The sequence below is a fragment of the Trichechus manatus genome, unplaced genomic scaffold (genome assembly GCF_000243295.1).
Source record: "Trichechus manatus latirostris isolate Lorelei unplaced genomic scaffold, TriManLat1.0 scaffold00041, whole genome shotgun sequence".
NCBI classification, from domain to species: Eukaryota; Metazoa; Chordata; class Mammalia; order Sirenia; family Trichechidae; genus Trichechus; species Trichechus manatus.
This window is the reverse complement of record NW_004443977.1, coordinates 12,903,589-12,924,421: the sequence shown is the minus strand read 5'-3', so window position 1 is coordinate 12,924,421 and position 20,833 is coordinate 12,903,589. Positions and strand designations below refer to the sequence as shown.

Genomic DNA, 20,833 nt, shown 5'->3' with positions numbered 1-20,833 from the left:
CCCTGTTCCGAAGGAGGGAGCCAAAACCCAACTTAGCCTTGGCCGGGCAGCCGGTACCCAGAGCCCGCCAGACGGAGGCTCCGAGACTCACACACCTGCCAGCAGACACTGCTCGGAGGAAAGGGGCGCTCTCTCGCTCCGCTCCCCCTCCCTCCGACGTGGCGCCAGGTGCCACCTCGGCCGCCGCCGCCGCCCCTCGGTCCCCAGGGTCATTCCCCTGAGCGGAATTGTAGATCCCGCGTTCTCCCGGCTGCTTCGCACACTTGTTACCACGTCCCCCGAGACCTCTCTCGCCCCAGACGTAGAGGCGGTTTTTTTTCTTTTTACCCCTTTCTTGCTTTCTCTTTTGGAAACAAAACTTTGGAGGCCTAGACAAAAAGGCGCTGATGTAGCTGTAGGCTGATGTAGAAAGAAGGGGAGTCTACCCCCCTCCAGCCCTTCCTCCCCCTTGAAATTAATTCATTTTGTTGCTTTTTATTCGCGTCACGTTTCCTTTTCTCCTTCTTACCCTCCCTTTCTACTCCCTCCCTTTTTTGTAAATTGGGTCTTATTGTTCCCTTTGTGTCCCTAATCCACCTTACTTAAATCCAAATGGATGTAGCGGGCTTTTCTCTAGGGACCGAGGAGGGAGAATGAGGAGGGGGCGCAACTCCGGGCGGGAGCGACCCAGGGAAGGCTCTACATTTTAAAATAATTAACAGACCCCAGGAATTGAGGCTTCTCAGGGAAACCAGGAGAAAGCGGCAGATTTTAACTCCATTGACTTAGGGGTGAAATGAGAGGGGAGGTGGGCAGAATCCAGGGGGCTGGGGTGAGGCGGAGAGTTGGGGTGCTCCGGAGCAAGTATGAAGGCTTCCAATTCCCACCCATCCCCCAGCCTGAAGAGCAGCCTTGCTGATCAAATTAATAACCCAGTGGTTCCTTTGAGATAGGCCTTTCGACCCGCGGGCCCGCAGGATCTCGGTGGGAAAGCAAATGTGGAGAGGTTGGAAATTCCTTGTGTCCTTTCGAGTGTCCTCAGTGCCTAGGACTGTTCCAGCGTGGGAGGAGCACAGCTGCTCTGTAGCCGCCTCCACCCCTCCCCAGCTCTTAGGTGTAGCCCAAGCATACTATACCCGTTAGGCAGCACCCCTTAGCTAAAATTCAGTGATTTCCTCTGGAGCAGAGGATGAGCCCTACTTTCCTCAAAAAGACCTGGGAGAGACAGAATACTTGAGTACATTTGCATTCTAATTTTACAAGTCTGTCATTCCCTCCTTTGAAACGATGATATTTTAAAAAGCAGCAGATACCACATTCAGAGCCTGTTTAATGGAGGGGGACAAAACGGTAGGGAAGAGAACCTTTCCATGACCCCTCCGGTACTCGCTTATAGAATTCGCTTGTGGCTTTGCCACCACAATGATGAGTTATGCGGTCCTCTGAAACTTGCAAAAACAAATAATTCTGGTAGACGCCAGACAGAGATGAATGCAAATTTTGCTCTGGAGTGTAACCACCCTCCATAGATATATTTATTTTTTCAAATTGTATTTGAGATTCTCTATTCATCCTTTTTAGAAAATGAATCAAACTGAGTCCTTGGATGGAATTTTAAATGCTAAGCAAGTTAAATAAATAAAAACCTGCAGATTTTAAAGAGGAGAGAAGATCAAGTGAGTAATGATTATTTACATAAGTGAGAGCAAGTTTAGGTTTTGATCAGAGTTTGATATGCGCAGCCTCAGCACATATGGAAACGCTCAGGCAAATGGTTTTTGTAGTATTGGCTTTTTTTGTGATTGGAAATTAATCTATTTGTCTTTGTTTCTTTGCAGTTACCTTGTTGGACTCCAGATCCGTTCAGGGAGAACTAGGGTGGATAGCAAGCCCTTTGGAAGGAGGGGTAAGTTCTGAGTTGCACTCTGATCCAAAGGGTGAAAAGGAGTGATTAGCAACTTTCCAAGCATCCTAATGGCTTGATCCTTGATTGTGGCGAGGGGGTCAGATTTCCACCATGGCCTGTGAAGTGAATTACGCTTTGTTGGAGAAATCCTATACTCCCTTTGGATAGCTCTGTCATGGAAGAGCTAGAAACCGAAAGGGCAGAAAGGGGTTTCAGAATTAGGAGATTGGTAGAGGCCTAGACTCAGATGCGTATTTAAAACTAAAATCCCTGCAAGATATACGATGCGGGGACCAAATTAGAATTTATGGCTCTTACCGTGACTGCCATGAAGTCCTGACAGGGTTAATTTTAGAGCAATTGTTCTTTTTCCAGATGAGGAAAATGACTAAATAAGGATACCAGAGAGAGGACATTTCTAGTTGTACCAGGTGCAGGGTTAGTTCTGCACAGAAGCAGTGGGGAGGCATCTTACCTTCTTGTCACAACCCTCAATCAGCTGCTGAGAGAAAGCCGTGTAAACTTGTGCCAGGGCCATGATATATGCAGAAATAAACAAACAAACAAAAAAAAACCTATGTGTTCGTGTTCAATGTAAAAAGTTTAAGTATCTAGAATCTCGGCTTTTTCGGGATCAGGGAGGCTGGATTATCAGGTATGAGAGAGCTCGTCACGGTTCGTTTCTTCTTGGATTTGTAGTGTTTGCTCTCACTGCCTCCATAAGAAGGGTCAGGGACTAGAACTGGATCAATGGTCACACCCTTGTCCCCTCAATAACAGGTCTGAGTGAATGAGAATCAGCTTTGCAAAGAAATTAGTACAACATGTAACTCTGGCTGCTGCCAAATTGAAATAATTCTCCAATCCTTTAAAAATTAAGCAAATCATCCTCCCTCAACATGCTTGTTATTCTGTGACTGAGTCAATTGACTGAAAACAATGGGGATGAAAAATTAGGAGTCTTGTAATGCCAGCACCCACTGTGGAGTAACATACCCAGTATGGTGTTCCACACCTGTCCATTGAACAAACAATATGGGATTAAAAAATAAAGATGTCTAGGAACTGTTATAGAAGACGTGCTGTGAAAGTAAGACCAGGCAAGGACATCTGCATGAAATTGGGGGGAATTTTTGGCTGTTTTTTTCTAAGCGGATCTTTTCATCCTTGTGAAATAAAATGGAGATTGCCTTGCCTTCGTGTTTTTCTGCCTGAACTTGACTGCAGTTGGTTTGGTCTCTGCTGAAAAATTCTAGTCTGCCTTCAAAACCACTTTTTCTTTTTTTTTTTTAAAGGAGAGAGAGTGATTGGCAGGCCTCTGGCAGTGTAGACAGGCTGTATTCACCACTGATTGCAGGCAGTTGCCCTCATCCTTTGAAAGTGAAGAAAGGTACAGCTTTATCTTGGGGAGAGTCAGACTCCTGCTTAATCCTATACCCTGGAAAGGTCACTGATTCAGAGGACGCTTTCCCATGCTACACCGGGAGTATCTCTCTGTAGGTTAAAATACTTTAGAATGGCTAGCAGAATTGAGGGTGGAAGGTATCAGGACTTGTATTAATACATTGAATGTGTCTTATTTTTCTTACTGACTAGAAGAGAGAAAATATATCCAGAATTACTTTAGACTTGACTTGTTTCACTAAATATACGTGTGGCCTATTTAAAAGCAAGGAGTGCCACATTTTTAGAGCACAGTTGATGGTCTATCTAGTTTCTGGAAAGCTTTTACTGCAATTTAATAGGCTGCAGACATACCCCCCCTCCCCCCCAAGGACTGCTGAACGAGCACCTGGTCACTTTTTCTAGACACACAACTTCTTTTGGTTTTCTTGAAGTCTATTGAAAAAAAAAAAAATACTACGTAAAGCTGATTGTATATAACTCAGAACATTTTATGGGCTAAATGTAGGCAAGCTTTTTGTTTTTGTTTTTAATATTAGGTATGTAACATTTTAAACATTGTAAGAAGTTAGAAATGAAATTTTATTTGTGTATATTAGAGTTAGTCAGTCCAAAATACATAGTAGCCACTTAAATTATGTGCTAAATTATAAAGTGTAATTAATCTTTAACTTTTGTCATTGAAGAAGATTTAGAGTGAATGGGATGAACTGGATATTTACCAAGAAGGGGTGGATTGGCTTAAAAAAGTTCTTTCCCGCTTAGGGTAAAAGCATATTGAGGCTTTTGATTATTCTGAAATCTCTACTTGAGTTAAGACATTTTACATCTTTCTTGGCTGGAAATTGGGATAGTCATTTTGTCTGATAATGACATTTTGTTGTTGTAGTTGTTATTCAAAAAGAAAGAGAAACGTAATTTGGCACTACCACCAAGCAAAATATGAAATATATGTAAGCAGAGAGGCAACTTACTCTTCTCTCCTTTGCCCATAAGAACCACTGAGCATAACATAAAAATAATGGAAAGTGATGGCTCCTGATGGCAACATTGTAGCAAAAAACTAATTTCTTGTCAGTGTTCATTTAAAGGCGTATATTGAGTTGCTGACACTGTGATTGTGAAATACAAAGCCAAGGAGAGATTTGTCACTGTTCTGATGAATTGATCAATGTGGTTAGGTAATTAAGTTCAGGCTGAAAAATTCACATTAAACCTGAGTTAGCCTGTGTGGACTCTGTGGAGGTATCCCTATGTATTTTCATTTACATTGATAGATGTGTTTTTCCATATTCCCTTTGTTCTGAGATGGGAAACATGTTGAATTTTTTTTTTTAGGGGGTGGCTATTTTTGGATTTGCATGAATCTCCCCAAATAAGTAAATTACTGGTGATTTATTGCTGACTGGATAAAAGAAATTTTAATCACCACAGGCACTTAATCCCTTCCCAGTTCCAACTTTCATAATGGTGGCAGCTGAAAAGGATACAGAATTTAATGCATTATGGCCTTTGCATAGTAACATTTCCATCCATTAATAGTTTTCCAATGCACAGATGGAAAACCTGTTAAAAGATACATTATGATTCTATGTACTTCATTGGATTGAATGGAGCTTTAAGTGGAGCTATTACAAAGTACGGATTTTTTTAAACTATCTTCTTTTTTTTTTTTCTTTTAATTATATTCAAGTGTTAGATACTTAAGCTGATTTATGCCAGATCTATATAAATGCATTACTGTAGTAGTTAATGAAGAATTGGAGACCGCCAAGCAGCCTGGTAGGAACCCCAAACCTATCTCGCTGCTTTTAGGATTATTTTTAAAAGCTATGGCGAACATGAGCCCACTCCTCTAGTCACAGAGAATTCAGACTGTCCCACCATTTGGACCTTTGTGTTAAGTAGATTGCAAAGGAAACCCTACCATCCTTGTTTAAATTTCTTGGACTGTGTATCCTAAATGCCTCTTACTATTTTATTTTCTATATCTGCAGAATATTTAGAGGCAAAGCAGGTGCGCATTTTTGTTTTCTTAAGTGCCTGTGTTTTAAAAATAAGAAAATGCACGTGCTGTTGAGTTGAATAAATGTTCTTGAAGAGTGCCCTACCATTAGAAATGACGGCATGTTTGAGAAAGCCAATCATAAGATTTACTGTCTTCGCAGGATTACCTAAACCAGAATGGTGGGATTTTCTTTTCCCTTTTAAAGAGTAGGGACGGTGCCAAAAAAATGGACTGACATTTTTTTAGGTATTAGGGAGCAAAGTTCTGACAGGAGCACCACTAATTAACTGATCATTGTCTTCTTTGGCAAACTCTGCTCTTCCTGCCCTTAATTTGCAGGTCTCTGCTCAGTTGTTGAAACAAAACACATACGAGTTTTTCATTTATGAGTAAATTTTGAACTGTTGCCACTTTAAATTGTAGTTGTTGTAATAGGTGAATTGAAGGTCGTTAGACCACCACAAGGAACTGCTGAGAACTCATAAGCAATAAGTCCACCATAGCCTCTGGATTTTAGGCAAAAGAATGACACAATTAAAAAAAAAAAACCAAAAACCTTCTTTGAAAAAATTATTGACGTCTCTCCCTTGAGATGCTTTCTTAATGAGGTTTGGTGCTCACTGCTATTCTTTGCTATTGAAACAAAAATAGTCAATGTCCTCTGAGATTAAAACAGCACTGAGGAGTCACTGTATGATGAAAGTTGGTAATTGATGCATTTCCTTTGGATCTTTGCAGTGGGAGGAAGTGAGTATTATGGATGAAAAAAATACACCGATCCGAACCTACCAAGTGTGCAACGTGATGGAACCCAGCCAAAATAACTGGCTACGAACTGATTGGATCACCCGTGAAGGGGCTCAGAGAGTGTACATTGAAATTAAGTTCACATTGAGGGACTGCAATAGCCTTCCGGGTGTCATGGGGACTTGCAAGGAGACTTTTAACCTGTACTACTATGAATCAGACAACGACAAAGAGCGTTTCATCAGAGAGAGCCAGTTTGCCAAGATCGACACCATCGCTGCCGATGAGAGCTTCACTCAAGTGGACATTGGCGACAGAATCATGAAGCTGAACACCGAGATCCGGGATGTAGGGCCACTGAGCAAAAAGGGGTTTTACTTGGCTTTTCAGGATGTGGGGGCATGCATAGCCCTAGTCTCGGTCCGCGTGTTCTATAAGAAGTGTCCACTCACCGTTCGCAACCTGGCCCAGTTTCCTGACACCATCACAGGGGCTGATACGTCTTCCCTGGTGGAAGTTCGAGGCTCCTGTGTCAACAACTCAGAAGAGAAGGATGTGCCAAAAATGTACTGTGGGGCAGATGGTGAATGGCTGGTACCCATTGGCAACTGCCTATGCAATGCTGGGCATGAAGAGCGGAATGGAGAATGCCAAGGTAAGAGGAGCCATATTGTACTTTTCATTAGGGCTTAGTGCACGTAATTAAATCAGAGATGAGACTAAATGGAGTCAAGCCAGTAATTAGCAGCCCCTGTGGGATGTGGTGGGACAGAGGGGTCTAATGAGTAAGTGCTATAGCTCCAGGTGGCAAGGCTAAGACTCACAGAATAAATGATGCTGCTGTAATCAGCAGAAGGCCAGACACATTTGCTAACAGGCACTTAGATCTGAACCCGCTTGATGTGCCCTCTGAAATGTAAATGAACAAGCTGAAGAAACGGGCTTGATTGATCCCTACTTAAAGAGGGCGAACACGTTTCTGAGCCATGGTTTTCCTGTCTAAAGACTTGGTAAAATGACAAGGATGGTAAATATCTCTGCTCTTATCTATATGTGTGAATGACTCAAATGTGAAATTAGGGTTGGGTTGTTCTAATTCCCTTCTGCTGATTACGATCAAACTGTGGGAAGAAAGTTCTTTTTTTCCCCTACCTTGCAGATCAGTGTAGATGTGGCCCAACAAAGTGGAGGGACTGAATGTTTCGACTACATTCAGTTCCACTGAACATCCATTGATAAGGTCTCTAAGTGAAATTAATCTTGATGAAAGACCTTTATTTCCCTTAGGAGGTGATATAGAGCTAGTAAGAGTCCTTATCTGATCTGCCCTCAGAGGCAGTAGTAAATTGTGATCCATTTTGATTACTTGAGTCTGAAGAAATCTAGGCATTTTTTATGATGTTAATTACTGTTTATCATATGACTAACATGATTTTTCTCTGCATCTAAAGTTCAGTGTATGCAATACATTCTTATTTCCCCTTTGTGTCATACTACCAGGGAATTTGTGTCATCTTTTTCTTTATAGCAACTTTGTATCTGGGTAAGAGAGGAGAGTAGTCCACATTTAGGTAATGGCTCCTGTAGTGTGTGGATTAAGGCTTAAAAAAATCAATTATCCCACGGTTTTGCTTTGCTTGGAGTTTATGTTCAGTGGCTACCAATAGTAGGCTGCTGCCAACTTTATTGTTATTATTGTTACTACTAAACAGTTACAATGTAACTGGTCCCATTTATGGAACAGGTCAGATGAATCTTTTCACAGGGAGATTGCTGAGCTGTGGACTGGATTGCCACATGGTGCACCTGATTTGGTGATTAAAGAGCCTGAAATAACTGACTGCCAAACAATTTGTCTGGCATTTCAACCATGTTAATGACAGGGTGGGATTAACTATGGGGGCAATCCACTTGACTGACTGGAAATCAACATTTATAACCGGAAGAAAATTACATTTTTGGTAATTTAGTGTTGTAGAGTTATGTGTTTCCACGGTCATACTTTATACTTTTCTAAAGTGTAGTTCCTGATCTGGTATAGCTCTTTCTGTGAGTAGCTAACAATGGAAGTACTTTCACTGAATTCTAAGTGAAATAGAATTAAGGCTAGTTATCTTTCTGGCTGACCTAGAATGAAAAAGTAAACTTGTATACTTGCAAATTTAAAAATTGAAATTCAAAGAGTTTTTGTTTGGTTTGGTTCTTTTACAAATGTTAATTCCTCGTCTTTGTTTTAGTTTGCTTTTGACTAGAAACTACCACATATGCTGTATTGAATTGAAACCCTGAGTATATTCTGGTATTAGTTTTAAAAAACATGTAAGTGCATTGTTATTGGCAACTAAATTACAATGATCATAGCAGGAACAGTGAAATGAAGAGTACAATGACACCGCATCACATTTGAGAGTAAATTATCCTGCCTTTTCGATTTTTGTAAGACAGGACTTGCACATCTTCACATGTCAAGAATCTTATATATATTTAAAAAAAAAAAAACATTGACTTCCATTTCCTGCTGAAATGTACACTCTTCTAGCATTAGTACATCTCTGTGTATCTAATGTCATTGATTTTCAATTGTCACAGAGCCCAGTAACTCATACATTGCTACATTGTGAAATTCCTTGACATTTTTACAACCCAAATTAGAAGAAAAAGAGAAAAAGATGGAAGGGGAGTAAATGTAAAGGCAATTGAACATTTTAGTGGCTGGCTTTATGGAAATAATCTTGGGAATCCAGTTAATCATGTGGTTTATGGAGGAGGAGGGGGCCAATGTTTCAGGCCCAGGCCATTTCTGAGCAAATTATTCCCAATACAAAGATTATTTCATGAAAGGGAAGGTTGATTGAACCATTTCTGAGACTCCTCAATGTTTTCAGCATGTTACCAGACTTTTTTTTTTCTTTGCTACTTGTAAAATGATTAACTCTTTGAACAAGACACTTACTGCACAAAATCTTTTACTTTATTGTTTGTTTTTAAGATTACCAGAATCTGATGAATTTAGTCAAGAAAGAAAAATGTGAATGACAAAGGGTTCTTTAAGTTCCAGACTTGTGTGTGAGACTTCTAAAAGATGGCTCAAGACTGTAAAAATGTTGGGAGCAATAAAAATGATTATCTCGATCCTTGAAATCAGTACTGGGCTGTTAAGAGAAGGATCAAAGTAAAGCAGAAAGAACATAGAGACAAGGGAATGTGTCTCAATTTGGTCGCTTAGCTATATGACCTTGAGGATCTTTCCTTAGCCCTCTGAGCCTTGGTTTGCTCATCTGTGAAATGGGATGATATATAATAATTGTATTTAGCTTACAGGCTCATTATGAGGGCTTGGGGTGTCCGATTGGTGAAGGTCACCTTGTAGATCATAAAGCATTAAACCAAGGTTAATGCTAGTTTTCTTTTATCACTCTGTTCTCCCCAAGGTAATAGCTGTTGACTTTTAAGGGTGCTAAGTTGAACTAGTAAAAAGGGAATCCATCTCTCATCTACTTTCTGAAGTCAAGACTAAAGAAAGAAAGCATTACCCTTGTCCTAGTAAAGAATAATGGCCATCTCACACTTCATATTGAAAATGATATTTGGAGAGTGTCATTTTTTTCCCTCTCTAGGAAAGAGAACTTTCTTTGCCTGAGAGAAAAGTGATTGGGGGTGGATCCAGAAGGGCTAGCATGTAAAGAGAGCTGGCCCAAGTCTTCAGAACTCAGGCAGCAGGCCCCACCCCAATTGTCTTTTCAATGAGTCCACTGTGGCAGGACAAATAGAAGGACAGGTGAAAGGTCACCTACTTCCTCATCCATCTTCCTTAGGGTCTGGGAGGTCAGAGTGAAGATTGATTAAGATCTTAAATGTTTGACAAAGGATCCTTGGGCAAAAATGGCCAGGGCGGGTGGGGGCCTGGGTTGTGCTGTTGTTTGAATCTAACCCTGATCATCTGCCTGAGTCCTCAAGGCACCTTGAGGACAGAAGGACACTTCCTCTTGCAGTTCTTGCTTCTAAGCAATGCATGCTAATGTAGAGGAAGGATGAAGAGCCATCAAGAAGTGTCAAGAGTGTGGAGGGTGAGGGTGGGCTTGCCCCAAGCAGCTGCAAGTTCATTCCAGCTTCTGCTCTTGAATAACATTTTGTGAAATGATTTTGTTTAGTCTCAGCAGGACAACAAAGAGTGTTAGCCACTCATCTGCCCTCTCAAGGAGAATGTATGGCTGGAGTTAGCAGCGGTTTGAACTTGCCTGGTGATTGGATACAGAGGATAATGAAATTGTGCTAGTGAGTGAGGCCTTGTCAGGCTGTTGGAGAAAGGAAAGGAAGTTTACCTCTGACACCCTTCCCGTACCCCCAGTGAGGAAACAATCCAGATGTTTTACAGGGTTGTTTTCATTACTACAGAAATATTAAGCAGAAGGAAGAGAGGAAAAGATTCTCTACTAACTTATTTTTCCCTTAATTAAAAAGCTGAAACATGAAAGTCTTCGCTCAAGATTTGCATTCAATTTTTGTGAAATATTAATAAGCGAAGTTTTTGGAGAGAGTGTATAAAAATCATACTAATAAAATGGAATGCATGCTTATGGAGTCAGCCTAAGGCCAAAATAATCACGACTGTGACAAATTAAGCTAGGTAGGAATCAAACCTTGCTTAAATGTACAATTTTGGTATACATTGTTTGAGGTATCCTGTCTAGGACTTATTTTATATAGCATTACATATATAACGGCTTCCTGTGGGAAAAAGATGTCTTATCAAAACATCTGTTTTAAGAAGGAACACGATCGAAATGCTTTGATGGCTGTAAAATAGAAATAGTTCAAATTTGTGCTCTTAAAAGAGGGTAAGAGCAGCATCCCCCCCCAAAAAAATCTTTGTTTTCCTAATACACCATAGAAGGACTTTAGGAGGAAGAAGTAATAGAAAGGAAGCATTTAAAATCTGGTTCAGAGAGATGCTGTTTCATATCCTTTCCACTTTGAAATTTTTCTCCTACCTTTGAATCAGGTCTTTAAGAAGCAACTGCTTGAATCACCTGGCTGCTTTTATCTCTGGCTTTGAAGCCTGCCTGTGATCATTGAAAGACGTGATTCTTTATACACAAGAAGAGCAGCGCTTAATTATTGTCCTTTTTCTCTTCTACTTTTTTTTATTTTTCCTTCTTTGTGTGATCGGGTTTCTTTTGTGAGTGTGAATCATATGATGATCTCTGTTTTGGGTTCACCAAAGCATCACATAGAAATTATCTCAGGGTCTTTTGACTATGATATTGAAGATTGGATGACTTCTTTTAGCCAAGCTGAGCTTCCTTGTACCTTTCAAACATAATTAAGACATAATTATTCTGTTAAGACTTGGACCTTTAGGAAAAAGACTGATTAAAGGGCTTTTCAGTTACTACCATGTAAAGCAGAAGTGGTCATAATATAAGTTTGACTTTCACATCTTTGAAGTTTGCTCCTTTTTTGTTACATTTAATCGATGAATTTAACATTAGCAAAGAAATGCATGCTTGTCTTCTCAGAACAATTTCAAATGCAAAATTGTATAAAGTAAAAAGTATAAGTCCACCAACCCCGCCAAAACACACACACAGACACTTGATTTTCAAACTTCCACTCCAACTTTTTATGAGTTACCACTCTTTGCAATATGACAGGTAACCCAAATAAATGCATATACATATATATTTTTTCAGTAATAGCAGAAATGGAAGCATGCTCTTAATTGTCATCTTGCTTTTTGACACTTGATTATTTAGTGCAGACATCATACCCCATTAAAGAATATAACTTTGTCATCACTCTTCTTAATTGATGATGAATGCCCTGTAGCATGAATTCACCATAGTTTATTTAACCTATTCCTGTTGGCAGATATTTAGGTTGTCTTTGATTTTTGACACAGTCACAGCAGTGATAGTGAGGATGGTGCGGGACTGGGCAGTGTTTCGTTCTGTGACTTGGTGGCACCTAACAACAATAACAACAAAGCTTTTCCCAGTAATATTTTTTAAACAAACACTTTAATTTATAAATCATCTATGTGAATTTTTGTTAAAAAATGGACTTATGGCTTTATGACTGTTCTGGTTTTATCTCGGAAAAGTGAATCTTGTAAAGTGTCTTTATCAGTTGAATATAAGTGTAGGAGTGCAGTTAGGAATAACCAGAACTATAGTAACATCAGCAACGATTATGGAACATACAGGAATCTCATTAAATGTTCCTTAAATGAATGAATGAATACATGCAGAAGGAATTGTGACCTGTGCTATATTAAACATTTATTTGGTGGAGTCATATTTCATGTAATCAACATGATGTGTCCAAATCTTTGTGTGTGACTAATATATTAATGAGGACCTTGTTTATATTCCTGTTTGATTTGGGTCTTAACTATTTTCATGATGTTTATGAGTCATCTATATACCTGAATGTTCAAAATCCTCTGCAGCACTTGAAGTTAGCATAGAGTTAGTACAAAATGGCCAAGACCTGGACGACCTGGAGTTTGAGACTTGGGTTTAATTTCCAGTTATGCCACTTTACCTGGTGCGTGATTGTTGGACCCTAACTTAACCTTCCTAAACTCAGGTGCTCATTGGCAAATTGGTGGGAATAGTGTCATAGTATGCAGGATACACAGATATAAGCATGCATGTATAGAGTAAAGGGCTTAGCACAGTGCCTAGAATGCATTAAGTATTTACTAAGCGGCAATTGTTACTGTTAATTTTATTATTGCTTAGATAGAAATATGGTGATAACATGGGCTGTTTAATTAATGTCTGTTCAGCAACGAAGGCAGTTCATTTAGTTTCCAGAATAGAGTTTTTTTTTTTTTTTTTTTTTTTTTTTGGTGGAGTAGAGTATATACAGTGGTAACACACATAGGGAAGATTGAGATAATGGCATGGAATGGTTGGTCTTGTCTACTTTGGTCCAATCGTCTCTTCCCTTCAGTCACTGGGACTAATTATTGCATTAGTGCAATGATTCTCAAAGTGTGATCCAGTGGATTCCCTAAGACCCTTTCTGGCTTCTTCAAGGCCAAAACTATTTTCTTTATAACACTAAGATGTTATTTGTCTTTTTCCTCTTATTCTCTCACGAGTAGATGGAATTTTCCAGTGGCTACCTGATCTGTGACATCTCAACAGTGAATGCAGAAGCCAGTATAAGAATCAGGCTGACCTCTATTAAGCCATGCATTAGAAGTGACTTGCAAAAATGAAAAACAGTGCCATCCTGCTCATTGATTTTTTAAACAAATATGTGGATATTGAAAAAATGAGTCAATAAATAATCACTTTTAAAAATTTATCAGTTTCAATCTGTAATATGATGAGTAGATATAGATACTTCTATTTGTCACATGAACAAAATCTCTTTGGTATCCCCAATAACTTTTAGGAATATAGAAGGGCCCTGAGTCCACAAACTTTGAGAACCACTGCTGCACTCGTCCATCAGCCTGTTCGCGTTTCTGTGGCAGGAACGTAGAATGCACTTCTATGTTGCTACAGCTGACTTAAACACTTTGAAAATGAAAATGGATTAAGAAAGCTCTGAAAATGGTTTCTGAATCTGGACGGTTTAGCTTAGAAGAAAGGAGTTTTATTTATTCAACCCTTTAAATGTTTCTGTAAAATTAGGCAGCAATTTATAGCTGTTGGCTTTTTAAAAACTTTATCTGTGTCCAATAACATGGCTCAGTGCTTGCTTTAGTTTTATTGTGCTTGTGGGGAAGAATGATTAAAGAAGGCCTCAGCTGTCCCCTGGACCCTGTATCTTTTTCACTTAGAGCATAAAACCTTTTTCATTGCATCTTGGTACAGCTGGTACCTCGGAGCAGTTTTGGGGAGGAGAGCAGGTGAGGTCGCTGGGTTCCATGATCTGAAGGGTAATTAATGGTCCCATGACTAAGCAGACATTTTATGAATATTCAAAGTCTATTTCACCTTCCAAGGAGCCCTGGTGGCACAGTGGTTAAATCGCTTGGCTGGTAACTGAAAGGTCTGGGGTTCAAACCCACCAGCTGCTCCATGGGAGAAAGATGTGGCAGTCTGCTTCCATAAAGATGTACAGCCTCGGAAACCCTATGGGGCAGTTCTACTTTGCCCTATAGGGTCACCATGAGTCTGAATCGACCCAAAGGCTATAGGTTTTTGGGGTTTATTTTGCCTTCCTGAAAGACAAACATGTTGGTACCCCCTTAAAACTCCCTTTGGAGACATGGAGCATTTTCTGGGTGACTGTGGGTCATCAGGAGCCCTGGTGACGTAGTGGTTAAGAGCTCAGCTGCTAACCGAAAGGTTGGCAGTTTGAATCCACTAGCCGCTCCTTGGGAACCTTAGGGAGACGGTTCTACGCTGTTCTCCAGGGTCGCTGTGAGTCAGAATCGACTCAGTGGCAACGGGTTTGGGTTTGGTTTTTTTGGCTTTGTGGGTTGTCAGCTGTCTGCCCAGAGTTGCTTTTCCAGGCAGCAGAGTCTTCATTTGCATATTTTGTATGCGCCCTCATGCAAAACAGCACACCCATTTCCCCCTTTCACAAAGGCAGTGAGGGCTTCCTTTGGAAACTTCAGCCAAAATCTCCTTCTGTTTATGGAGAACCCAATGATTTAGACACCATGCAAATTAATTCGGTTTTGATTTGAACGCTTCCAGAGATTGGGGGTGGGAGGCGGCTGAGAGGCGACTATTTGCACAGGGCTCTTTTTGTGCAGCCCACCTCCCCCCATGTGGCTGGCTGTCACTCCCGGCCCCATGCGCCATGCAAAACAACTGAAGCCCCCTGCTGCTCATTTGATTTTGACCTTTGGAAAGGAACCCAGCCTGGGTGAATCCCTGAGCTTGTCTGTTCAGTGACAGCTTCAGCTGGAATCTCGCTGTTCTTTCTGAGGTGGGAGGAGATGGCACTATTTAGATTATGCTAGGAATGTTTAGAAGTGTTTCAACAAAGAATGCAAAAAAAGTCAAGTAAAAAGATAAAATTCTTTGAAAAAGAATTGTCAGGTCCCAGAAGTTCCTAAAATATGCTGGAGGTTGAGCAGGCTGGAGTCCATTCATTCCTTCAGCAAATAGATATTGAAAGTGTATAATGCACAAATCACCAGTGATATTTCATCTGTGTTTCTGTGTCTTGGAATAAATTCATCAGCCCTCATACCTGGTTTCACAATTAAAATTTCTTATTTTCACTTAAACCTCCCTGGGTGGTGCTAATGTTTTGCCATGTTGTTGGACACAGATAAGCAGTTTTGAAAAACCCAAGAACTATAAATTGCTGCCTAATTTTATAGAGGAGGCCTGGTGGCACTGTAGTTAAGAGCTCAGCTGCTAACCAAAAGGTCCGCAGTTCGAGTCTACCAGCCACTCCTTGGAAACTCTTTGGGACAGTTCTGCTCTGCCCTGTAGGGTCACTATGAGTCAGAATCTACTCGACGGAAACGAGTTTGGTTTTTGGTTTTTAATTTTATAGAAACATCTAAAGGGGTGGATCAATAAAACTCCATTCTTCTAAACAAAAAGTTGATGGTTTGAACCCACCCAGCAGTACCGGGGAAGGAAAGCCTGGAAATCTGCTTCCGTAAAGATTACAGCCAAGAAAACCGTATGTGACAGTTCTACTCGGTAACATATGGGGACACCATGAGTCAAAATCGACTCGATGACAAATGTCCCCCACCACTTAAGTTCCCAAATAAACATTCTCTAAAAGGTGTGTTGGCCATAATTCTGTTCCTTGTTACTATATGCACTCTCTGTGGACTGCATGGTGCCTTTGAATCCCTCCCATCCCAGCCGCATCTTTTGTCTCCAAACTTACCGAACGCTGGCACACTGCGTTTTCTGTTTGTTTGCTTTTGTTGGTAGACGGGTCGGGGAACAACATGCTGCATTTTTTTGCTCAACAAACTTCACTCCCTTTGCTTGAAAACAGCGCTGTCTTCAGAAGGCCACAGTCATACGCATCCTATAAACTAGAAGACAAGGACTTTGTATGAGACATTTTTGAAGTTCCATAGTTTTGAATTCAAACTAATTTCACAGGGCAGGAAACGGGCACAGCCAGTGAAATTAAGTGGAGGCAAGGTCAGTTAAAACAACATCTAAATGTGGAAGCGCTCTGGCTTAGCTCCACATGCTCTGACAAAGTGTGATGATGCCTTTCAGAGTCCATTTGGGATGGATTATTAGGATTAAAGAACAGCAGAAGGCTCTGTACTTGGTGTGCTCTCTGGTGTCATTAGCGGATGGGAAAATTCAGCTGCTTATCTGGCTCTTGTTTCTAAGGATGGTTTTAAACAGACCCACACTTCGCAAAGGTGATCTTACTAACCTCTTCTCAATAAGTTACAGAACTCAAATTGCTCAAAATCCTTAAAATACCATTTGAAGTAATTGACTGATAATTATCATTTCCCCAACGTGTACCCATATTTTCCAGACCAATACAAAGCTGTGGTACAGTTTCTTAATTACCCAGATAATCCTGTTTGCTTGTATTTTTAAACTATGAAGTGCTGGGTAATTATTCAATTCTTAATAGAAGGCAAATGGCAATGTAAACAATAATTAGGATGTTAGACAGACTAATGCGCTTCAAAGCAAATTGGATTTTTTTTCATACTGTTCAGCATGAAGTCTCATAAAGCCAATAATTTAGAAGCCAGGCGAAAAAGGTTCCATTTTGTTCATATTTTATGGCGTTATCTTTCATGGCTTGTTTCTGTGAATAGCAGTTTGCCCCAACGAAGCTGGCTGCACCAAAGCCAAATGTCTTCTTAACAATTGCTCCCCTGCTGTTTGACATTTGGCTGTGTTCTCCCAGGGCTCCAGATTGGTCCTTTGTCTGCTTTCAGATCCCAGGGGTCAGAGGTTAACAGAATACTGATTTCCTCCCATAATACCATGGCAGGTAAATATGGGCCAACCTCATGATCAGTTAAGACGCAGCTCAGTGAGGAATGCTTTTCTCTTGGGCTTTTGTCCTTAAGAACATCCCTGATTTAAGACGCCAAGTTTCCCTGCTAGTGCTTTCACAGTGGATTCTTCATTAAGATCCCCACCGTCTCTTTTATGTAACTTCTTCCCTTAATAACCATTCGCAACCAACAATGTAGCTCCAGAAATACATGACCTGAAAAGTACAAGTAAATCATTGCTTTTGATAAATTAATTTTGCAAACTTAATATGGTAATACTTTGCAATCTTTAGACACTTAATTACGTCTTATAGTCTTATCTGTACTGTGTGTTTCATTGATGAAATAATAAGCTGATAACAAAGGCAGAAGACAAAGATACTTCCATAATGCTAGAGGTCTAATTTGTTATTCCCTCCCCTCCCTTTTTCTTTTCCTTTTTTTTTGTGTGGGGGCAGGTTTAGGCTTCATGGTGTGTTGCTGGTTAGAGGTATAATAAAACAGTCAGTTAAAGAGCTGTTAAAGCATTCATCAATATCAACGTTATTAATGTTTCACATCCATTTAATTATATCGGCCTTAATTTTTCTCCTGAAGATTAATGTGACTCAATAGGTTACATCCTAATTGGTTATGATGTACACACAGGCTTTAGAAGTTTAAAATCTATGTTGAACTTTGAAACTTCTTGTTAATCATCAATTAATTTTAAGCCATCTTTCTATATATTAGCTACTCCAATTCTTTTGACCAACCTCCTTCACATTGCTCTGTGAACTTGATACTTGCATTCCTTTGTTTTCAGAAGTGTTTGAAAAAGACATCTCCACTTTGAAAAACAGTTTCCTTTTGAAGTGTCCAGCCTGGCAAAGACTGAAGCAGCCCCAGGCAAATTAGCATGTTAAAAGAGTGGATCAATACCTTTCTGGCTCTTCCACCCTTCTTGCTTTCCTCCAAGGCGCAAGAATTTTGAAGAACTCTGGGAGGCCCTTGACAGATGTGCCAGGAGCCTTCAAGAGGATTGTCTATAGCCAAGTGGGGAACACTGACAGCTTGATCTAGTGCCCAGACTGCTTCTGTGATGGCCATTTGAAAATGGATGCAAGAGAAATTGACAGCTTCAGGAAAGCTCTTGCAGTTCATGTAATTATGGTGAGGATTAGAAGACAAGTGGTGGGAGAAATAAAAGATCAATATGAGGGTGCTGGTTGACTGAACTTACCTTTAGTTGTTAGAGCACTCCATTTTGTAACATTTAGTCTGTGCATAGAGAAGAATATTGTATAGTTTTTTTTTTTTAAGGGTTGTATAAGCCTGTGCATAAGAAGAAGAAGAAAAAGGTATAAAGCAGTCAGTGATATTTGAGAGCGGACTTGTAGGTAATTAACAGTATAATGCTTCCAGTACTTAAGGTACAAAGGTGCTAATTAACGGGAGAAATTGAGATTTCATTACTCTGTGTTCTCTAACGAGGTGCAAGCAAGAAAGTGCAGCTGAAAGTAATATCTGGATTTTTTTTTTTGGTAAGGTGCTTTCTTTTGAAATTGCCTCTGTGTGTTGAAGTTTAAAACTGGCGCTGGTGCAGGGGCAGAGCAGAGGTCGAGTAAAGCGATATGAAAGTGTGGTGTTTTTGTAAGAGAGGAACTCGTGATGTTGATGGAAAAAGTGAGAGTTAAATCTTGCATGAATGAAAAGAAAGGCATTAAAAAAAAAATGGTTTTAAACAGACGCCACTGGATGCTATTAAATGGTCTCAGATGGAAGTTATCCTCCATAGGGCAAAAATGGCTACTATAGTTAGCTAAAATAAATCCACATATATAATTTATTCTAGCCTTCATAAAGGATTCTGGGATCCTGTTTCAGAAAATGCTGTAGCTGTAACTATTTTAGTAGGTTTTAAATGGATACTGGATAGAGCTAGAATCCTGCACCATATATGATTTTAGCAATTGTACTAAAGCTTTTTTTAAAAGCTTGATCTTTCCTTTTCTTCTCATAGACAAGTAACAATCTTATAAAAATCACATCTATTATCAGAACTTTTGAAAATAGATGTTCTGAAAACTACCCCTTCTCCCAAAAAAAGGATTGTTGACTTATACAACCGATGATGATTGAAAAACACAAACCTACTGAGTTTTTCCAATATTTTCCATTATATCTTCTAACTGGTTATCACTGATCTACAGGAAAGCTATTGATTTTTTTGTGTTTATCTTGCATCCTATCTCTTTACTGAACTGTCTTGTGAATACTAACAGGTTTTGACTTAATTATTTAGAGTTTTCTAGAGGGCAAATAATTTTGACTGCAAGCAAGCATATATATATATATATATATTTTTTTTTTTTTTTCCAAAAAGTAGACTTTTTATTTTTTTCTTAGAACATTGGTCAGAATTTTCAGACTAATAATAAATAATAATGTTGATTGTGCGCATTCTTATTTTATGCCTGATTTTAGTGGGCTTAATTTAAGTGTGATATTCAGATTCTGTTTTCTTTATTAAAGATCAGGTTTCCAATTTTTAAACATTTCTCAGAAAGAATAAATGTTAAATTTCGTTAAATGACCTGAAGTATCACTTTCGGTTATGTGACTTTTGATTTGTTGTACTTACGAAATGTATTAGATTTTTCTGATAATAACCCTTAAGTCCTCTTTGTTATTTCTGGAATAAACCCTATTAGTTGCAGTGAATTTTGAGAAATAGTCTCTTGAATTCAATTTGTTAATCAAAAATAGTTATTAAGAGCCAGAGCTTTGGAATAAGAACCGTATTTGAGTCTCAGCTTTGCCACACACTGAGGTAGGACAATGAGATAGTTACTTAACTTTAGTACCTTGGTTTTCTCTTCTGTAATATGCAAATAATTGATCCTTATTCCATTGGTGTGTTCAGAATTAAGTACGACAATGTATGTAAGTCTCCCCTATTAAGTGATACCTAGTAAATGCTCAGCAAACAGAAACTTTTATTATTTTGAGTTTTTATAAATAGTCAAGTCACTATTAGCATACATATCCCGTTTCTCACTCGCTCGCTCTGTCTTTTTCTTTCCCCTACCCTGGAATCAGCTCAGCGATGATACGGTTTTTTTCTTTTTAAATCCCATCCTCGTCACATTTTGGTATTGTAGTGTTGCTGTTGTTAGGTACCCTTGAGTTGATTTCAACCCCATATGACAGGGTAGAACTGCCCCATATGGTTTTCTTGGCAGTAATCTTTACGGGAACAGATCACCAAATCTTCTCTCGTGGAGTCACTGGGTGCGATCTAACCACCAACCTTAGGTTCGAAGCCCAGCTCTTAACTGTTTGTGCCACCAGGGCTCCGGTGGTATGATAGTAACCCTTCGCCGTCTAGTGGATTCCGACTCATAGCGACCCTATGGACAGAGTAGAACTGCCTCCTAGGGTTTCCAAGGAGTGGCTGGTGGATTCAAACTCTGACCTTTTGCTTAGCAGCCATAGCACTAAACCATCGCGCCACCAGCCTTGGAAACCCTGTGGGGACATTTCTGCTGTGTCCTGTAGGGTCACTATGAGTCAGAATTGACTCAACCACAGGTTTTTATAAAGTGAATTAGCATATTTTTCCATTTTTAAGTTAATATTTTAGGAGGTTAATATACATGAGAACTAGTTTGGTTTTTTTCTCTTTTTTTCTGCAAGTTTGGAAGAACTGACCATAAACTTGGCTCTGGATGGTGCCCTTATGATTTGTGCACCTTTCTGTACGTTTGCTAAACTTCAGTAAAGAGTGCAACGGGCACAACAACACAACTTCCAGGGACCTTGTTCAGTTGCTTGTCAAATCACATAAAACTGCTTTTCAAGCCTAATATTGTAGACATGT

The 20,833-nt window shown here is 39.7% G+C and overlaps 1 protein-coding gene across 2 annotated transcripts in view; it reads left to right on the top strand.

The window, feature by feature from the left end:
• The window catches only part of EPHA4 (EPH receptor A4), a 148,440-nt gene that overhangs the window by 1,270 nt on the left and 126,337 nt on the right, over window positions 1-20,833 (top strand). Inside the window, exons 2-4 of one of the 2 annotated variants that reach the window (XM_023731336.1) lie at window positions 1,818-1,885; window positions 6,036-6,699; window positions 17,777-17,928. In XM_023731336.1, coding sequence (XP_023587104.1) covers window positions 1,818-1,885; window positions 6,036-6,699; window positions 17,777-17,868 — 824 coding nt within the window. In that variant the 3' untranslated portion in view covers window positions 17,869-17,928. Of the gene's footprint in view, window positions 1-1,817; window positions 1,886-6,035; window positions 6,700-17,776; window positions 17,929-20,833 lie in introns of those variants that run through there. The other variant, XM_004376355.2, reaches the window with a different exon arrangement.